We start from the raw sequence: 7455 nt of genomic DNA on the forward strand, positions 1-7455 counted from the left end.
GAATGCTACCTTCCCTACTCCTCCACAGCTAATCAAAGCTTGCCCATCTGCATCTTTCCCTACCAAATGTAAGAGAAAGAACCAAGCCTCTACTACTCTTAAGACTGTCTTATCTCCACAACCAAATTGTAAATTCCACTGTGTCAATTTCAAATAGTAGTTTTTAGTTAAGGTTGTCTCAGGTGCTATTTCATCTCTATGTTACACATTGCTGAGCTCTCTGGGTCATTATTTTTCAAGCCAACAGAAGGCAATACAGCCTACTGGAGAAGACTAGGTTTAGAGTCCAGAAATTGCGAACATGGGTTCAAGTTCAACATCTAACACATACAATCTATGGACAATACAATCATGGACAAGTTCTTTGATCTCTTAGTGTCATTCTGTAAAACTCAACAAGAGCCTATATACTTGCATACAGTTTTACATCCATTAAAGAAATATGGTAAAAAAAATTTTCTCTAAAATTAAGAAATTGCAAGCAAATGCCTTTTCTGGCTTAAGTTCCTCAGTTTACCACTTAAAGTTTTATTGCTGTTAGTAATGGTAAAAATTATCTTACTTCCTGTTTCTCAAACAGTAAAACTGTGAGTTAAGCCAATGTTAATTGATTTTGCCATCTTCAGAATGTAGTAAGCTCCTTCATGGCATTACCCTGAATACTGAAAAGAATTAAACAGAAACTGTTTCTGCGCCTATGTCAGATTGCACACTGTCTTGGGGAGGGAGGTGGGGAAGGATGGGGAGAAAATTTAAAACTCAAAAGCTTATGGAAGTGATTATTGAAAATTAAAAAATTAATTTAAAAATAAAATAAAGAAATTGTCTCTGCCCTTTATAAAGTGAGAATCTAAAACTAGAGAAAAGTCTGTAAAAAAACACAAACTGAGTGCATTCACAAAAACCCTACTCTGATGTTTTACCATCTCATAGAGGTAACAACCCTGGGTTCTATTAGATTGACAGAATCACAAGCTGAACCAAGTTTTTATGAAACAAGTTTTCATGCCACAGAATGTCTAGATAGATTACTCATAACTTAAATAAACATGGACATAATGGATTCAAGTTTGGCATGCATACCATTTTCACATGCACAACAGAAAATTTCTGTTGAAAGAACAGAAATCTCAAATGAAATAGGCAAATTCATACATCTTCTAGACTCAAAATTTATTGGGTACTGTGCCAAGGCAAAAGCATAAAATTAAGTAGTCCTATCCATTTTTTTAACTGAATCTATGATTTCATTGGTCCAGGGACCTACCAGTAAGGAACTTGTATTGAGATGGTAAACTTCTTTGCGAATTTTAGCTTTAAAAAAATTGCCTAAGCACTGAGAATTTAAGTGACTTACCCACTGGAAAAGAGTCAGTACACATCAGAGGCAAAACTTAAATCCAGTTCTCCCTAATTGAAGCTAGATTTCTATCCACTACGTCACACTGCCTCTACCTCTACCCATAAAACTTGGAATTTCTTATCTTCTATTGGAATAATTTCCTTGGTTTTCATCACTTTAAATAAAAATAAACATTTCTGAAATGTTAAATAAAATGCAAGTTAAATTTATCGCAAACAAACACAAATTGTCTTTTCTGCAATTTCAACTGAAGGGGGTAAAAATTCAGGATAAGTGAAGAAACCTCATTTTGCAGCTTTGGAGAAGAATATCTCCATCTCTTAGACCTTTTCAAGACTAAAGATAACCTTTGTCTCGTTATACTTTTGACACTTTCAAAGTAAAAAATGGCTTTTGTTCCTTTAGCTAACTTAAAAGTACCACACTATTTGCAGAAACCTTAACAGAATTGCAAGTAAATAGATCTGAAGGGGGAGGGGAAAAGGAAGGATGCTAGAAAATACAAATATTCTCCATTGCTGAGGGTTAATTCATTCAAGTAGTAAAACTGCCTAGGGGCAAGAAAATGAGGCTAGGATTTATATACCTCTGGAACCCTCGCAGGTGAGTAAAATTTAATTGGCTTATCTCTCAATTTATTTTTTTTAACGTATACAGAACTTCAAATATTTCCAATTCATCCTGCTATCTCTTAAAATTCACCCTCATCACTCCCCTATTTAAAAAAAAATCAGTGGCTCTATTACATATTCAAATCTTTAGCCTGAATTTTAGGTCTATTACAAACTGACCTCAAATTGCCTTTTAAGAAATAAACTTTAAAAACAGAAAAAAAAAAGAAATAAAACTTTATTCTGAGACAGTTGACAAAGTGCAACAAATTCAGGCAAATGACACAAAGTACAATGGGTGAAAAGTTAAGGGAAACAAAATAAAAGCCAGATTGCAACCAGTATTAACTGCACCATTAGACCTTGCTAGTTTGTTTAAAGGATGATTTTTAACTTTATGAAGTTAATATCAATGCTCAAACTATTTCAGACTTAACTCCTTCTCCAGAAGAGCCTTTCAAGACTAACCATATCAAGTCCATCCATAGCTCTAAACTAGCATGTTTGCTTGCTTCTCTTGCCAATCAATTATTTCTCCCTCTTGAATATCCAAATCTTGAAATTTTCAAGTCCCAGTTCAAGTCTCACCTCATCTATGAAAAGTATTAGATCATTCCGGGCAACTTCTACAATAAATTTCTGATGAAAAGATTCTTTGAATAGTAAGTAGAAAAAGAGAAAACAAACCTTGGCAAAAATTAAAAACAAATCATAAAAGGCTACATCTGATCAGGTTCCTTCTCAGCCTTGCCTCACCTTCTCCTCACCCTCCCCGCAAAAATTACTACTAAGTCAAACTACAAAACATATACCTTTGTTCTCCAGATTAGTGTCATACATAATAATTTAGGAGAAATATTTTCAAAATTTAGGTCACATACACAAACTTATCCAAATCAACAAAAATAATCTCAATAATCTCATAATCTCAGGGGTAGACAATAAAAACTTTTCCCAAAAAAAGGTAAACTCAATGAGTTACATTGAAATAACGTATAAAAATTATTGTGGCTTAATTTTCATGTCAAGATTTTTTTCTTTGATGTTATAAGATTGTTTTCTTCGTATAGTATGAATTTTTCAAATTCAAGTATAGCAAAAGTTCCATTTTTTGAGTGATTACATACCAGAGAATTCATAGCTTGACAGGGTAGTTTCCAAAAACTTACAATTATTGTTTAAGGTTAATTATTCTAGTCTTTAAAATGCTAGTACAGACTAGACAAAAGTTGTTCCAAAAGGTTTAACCCAAGCAAACACAGGTCGGTACTATGTGTAAGGAGTTGCAAATGTATCTGGTTTTCCATTTTACAAGATGATACCTACTTTCCTCATTTTTTGAATTCATAAATCAAAATAACAGACCAACATTAAACTATTCGAACTTTACGGTTGTGAAATACTTATCCTCATGATAATACCATGAGATAGATGTTATTTTTTGTCCCCATTTTACTGATGAAAAAACAGGTTGAGAGAAATTTCAGTGATATGCTGCAGGGGGTCACCCAACTGTTAAATGACTGAAGTAGCATTCATTCTTCCAGATTCCAAGTCCAGCACTCAGAGCACTATACCATGCTGCCCTTAGGAAGAGACCAAATAAACAAATGTTCTGATTTCTCTAACCAGGGAGTATGTGGCCCAAACTGTCTTGCAAGGTAGAACACATTCATAATAAAATTCCCCACTACTGAATTCTTCTTACTAAAGCCATACCTTGCATCCAGCAATCAATTTTCTAAGGACTACAAAATATGCTTTAGTTATAAAATGTGTCACACCCAAGTATTACTATACTACACTAATAACTAAACATTAAAAGAACTGTCAAATAAGCTTAGATGTCTTTATCAGATTACTGTAATTTTTTATCCGTAACAGAAACTATAAATAAACTTGGGCATTAAACAGAAAAATAATAATCACTAAACATTAGTAATTTTTCCCCAGGCAGTTCTACTTAATTTTAGTACATATTAATGCTACCAATCTTATTTAACCCACTCATTCTTTACTGCTTTGGCTACATCCCACCACCAATCTTATTTAAATCCTACTACAAATTAAAATCCAATTAACAGATTGTTAACCTGGAGAGCAGCATATTAGGTCAGACTTAGGAAAAGCAATCACAAGTTAACAAAAATGCTAAGTTTTCCCAAAAGCATTATCTCAAACCAGATAAAAGAGCAATGAAATCTGTACTATTTATGGCACTTAATCGTTTTCTGTGACTGGAGATACAAACATTACCAAAGAAGAAAATTCACACACAAGGCCTCTCCACCACATGGCAACAAGCCTAGTGTGCTTTATGTGTCAGCTGAAATCACGACACTTGCGTTTTAAAAGTTTAAGGAAAGATTTCATTAGTGGACTGCTGATATTGGTACAAGTCGAAAATAATCAGTTAAATTTATTCTACAGCTCTGTGGCTTCCAAGTGCAGTTAGAAACAAAATTGCAAACCATCTCCCTCCCGCTTTTTTTCCCTCCTAAAAGTATCTGAATGAGCATTATGGAATAGAAGAATCACAATTTAACTTATTTCCCGGTCACTCAACCACGAAATGTTGAGAAGTTATGTTTTTCCTACACTCCAGCAAAATATATGTAAATAAAGAAGAAAAAAAAAGGTTAGAATCTGGAGTGTTACCACGTTGTTACAAGACTGAATCAAGAAACTTCGTTCACTTGACTAAACAAAACCCAAATCTCTCCAGATTAAAAAAAAAGGGAAAGGAGTAAAGAGAGCTGAGGCTCTCGCCTAGATTAGGAAGTTGTGTGGCGGCAGCAGGCCGGCTAGACCAGCCATGTTGGAAAACACTTGTCAATTACACTTCTGACAAGTGTTCGTGAACATGGTTGAAGCTAACCTTGGGAGTGCTCGGACGGACCGCGGCCTCCCGGCAGACCGCCTCGGGCAGCCTCTGCGGCCGGTGGGTTTCCGAGTTAGGTCGGACTTTGGGTCTCTCTCGCTCCCTCTCTGGGACTGTGTGGGGGGAACGAGGAGAAAAAACGGGGCGGGGAAAGGAAAGGGAGGAAAAAAATGGTTTGAGAGTTGGCCGCCGATCGGCGGCAGCGGCGGCCGGAGGGGCGGGGTACTGCGGTCGCTGACCCATTGGAGACTTCCCTGGGAGGACCGGAGAAGTCCCCGGCCCCCGGGGAGGGGTGCGGTGTGGCACTGACCTGTCCTCCGAGTCCATGCGGCTCAGGGGCTCCCCGTCCGAGGACACCTCCAGGCTGCCTCTCCTGCCCACCGAGGTAGCGCTGCTTCCGCCTCCCCCGGTCCCGTAGCCCTCGTCCCCGGCGCTGGAGACAACGCTGCTGCTGCTGCTGCTGCCGCCGCCTCCGCCACCGCCGCTGCCGCCTCCGCCGCCGACGCCGCAGCTGCCCTGGCCGCCCCGCGGTCCCTTGGGCTCTTCCAGGCCCTCCTTGCCGTCTCCATCGCCGCTGCTGCTGCTGGCCGCGCCGGGGCTGAGGGAGCGGGTCTCGTCGCTGCTGCTGCCGCTGCCCACCAGGCTCTCGGCGCTGCTCTCCTCCTCGCCGCCCCCGCTGCTGCTGCTGCTTTCGTCCTCCTCCTCCTCTTCTTCCTCGTCCTCGTCTTCCCCGGCCTGGCTGGCGCTCTCTGGGCTCGGCTCAGACATCGTCTCCGCCTCGCCCCCGCCGCCGCCGCCGCCGCCGCCGCCCCCACCCCCGCCGTCGCCGTTCAGTAGCAGCTCTGCCACTGCTTGTGCTTCTGTCTCCTCTTCTTCCTCCTCCTCATCTTCCTCTTCTTCCTCCTCCTCCCCAGAGGGCTCGGCCCGGCTCCGCGTCGCGGGTTCGGGACTGCCGGGGGGCAGAGGACTCAGGCGGGAGAGCTCCTCCAGGTCGGCCATGTCGGTGATAGCGGCGGCCATGGCGCCTCCTCCCTCCCTCTTACCCTCCCTTCCAATCGCCCAAGCCTGGGCCGACGCTGACGCCGCCCCCGACGCCGAGGCCGCGGAGCAGGAGGAGGGACTGCGAGCGGCGTCACCAGACGCGCGCGCACACACATGCGGTCGAATAGTTGCAGGATGATGGAGCGCTTGCGCGAGAGGCGGGGCGAGGGGGGGTTAGTAAGAGGGAGACGGCTTTTATTTTTCACTCCAATCCAGTATCCCATCCTCTGTGCTTCAGTCCATTTCCCTCCCAATCCATTGCGCTCCTCAAGATTCTTGTTTCATTTTCTCAAACCCAGCCCCGCTGCCCTGGCCACAGACTTGAAAAAGAGATTGGAGGGAATTGTTCTCCCAAGCACTTAGGGCACCTGTAAGCAAAGGCAGGCAAATAAACTCCAAGGTGGGTGAATGGAACTTAGAGTAAGAAGTTTACTTATGTAAAAGAACATAAGGCCTGGAATGCCTGGCTAAGAAATTTGAATTTTATTTTGTAGCAGTATGGAGCTTTGAAGTGGCTGCAGCAGGCGGGGTTGATGCTTAGAGCCGCTATGCCTTAGAAAAAATTGCTCCTGCAAGGGGTACAGTAGGATAGGTTGGATGGGGAGATGAAGAGTGGGGAAAGGGAAGGGTGATAGTCACAAAATGCAACATTTCGACTGTAACGTAATTAATACCTAAAGCAAAAAGATATGAAAAAATTCAGAGTAGACTGGAATAAACTAACAGATGAAAAGAAAATGTTCATTTGCGGGAACTGAGGCTGAAGAGATTGAGTGCCTAATTCTAGGTCCAAGTCTCTTGTTATAGCATGAAGGAACGGGTCTTGGGGAATGCTTGGAAGTAGGTGAGGGAGGAGTCAAGTGATTGCACAGTTTGGCAATGATGAGAAATACTACTAAGGGAAACAGAAAAATCACGTTTGTTTGGTAGGCAGGATGCCAGGCGTTAGGGATAAACTATTGAAAACAATTCCTACCCCCAAGGAACTTAGTCTTAAGGGAGGAGACAAATGCATAGAATGGCACTGAGCAGTTAGTTGAATGTTTCAGAAAAGATGGGTTTTTGTTGCTCCTTAAATAAAAGGAGAGGCAGAGGTCGAAGTGAAGAGGGAGTGCAGTCCAGGCATGAGATTGCCTGTTCACCAGGGAAATGAACCGAGAGACATCTTGGGGAGGATCTCATTCTCATAGGGAGCATAAGTAACTTCCAGTGAGGCTGAGAAAGGTAGTTTGGAGTGTTAAAAAAAAGCTAAAAAATTTATTTTTCTCCTCAAGGAAGTCTGATGTGGATTGAGTAGGGAAAACAGGAGGCCAAAAATCACTTTGCAATGTAAAGGATGAACTAAAGTGGGGAGAAATTCGAGGCTGAGACAAAGAGGCAGTTACAATAATCTAAACTAAGCAGGATTTAGAGAAAGGATGATAACAGCGAGAGAATAGCCTTAAGCGAAAAAAGCATCCAGATCCAGAAAGGGGAGATTAGACCTGAATAGATAAAACACTTATTAAACTATGTGCCAAGCACAGTGCTTAATTCAAGACAAAAGGAAAGCACTAGAA

General features: G+C 41.6%; 1 protein-coding gene across 3 annotated transcripts in view; it reads right to left on the reverse strand.

Annotated features, from left to right (window-relative positions):
• Positions 1 to 5905, reverse strand: part of AEBP2 (AE binding protein 2) — a 53964-nt gene extending 48059 nt beyond the window's left edge. For 2 of the 3 annotated variants that reach the window (XM_027838809.1, XM_027838810.1), the window contains exon 1: positions 5166 to 5902. In XM_027838809.1, the coding sequence (XP_027694610.1) occupies positions 5166 to 5875 (710 nt within the window). In that variant the 5' untranslated portion in view covers positions 5876 to 5902. Of the gene's footprint in view, positions 1 to 5165 lie in introns of all 3 variants that reach the window. The other variant, XM_027838811.1, reaches the window with a different exon arrangement.
• Between the last annotated feature and the right edge of the window lie 1550 nt (positions 5906 to 7455).

This window comes from Vombatus ursinus, unplaced genomic scaffold (genome assembly GCF_900497805.2).
Source record: "Vombatus ursinus unplaced genomic scaffold, bare-nosed wombat genome assembly UNPS02014830.1, whole genome shotgun sequence".
Classification (NCBI taxonomy): Eukaryota; Metazoa; Chordata; class Mammalia; order Diprotodontia; family Vombatidae; genus Vombatus; species Vombatus ursinus.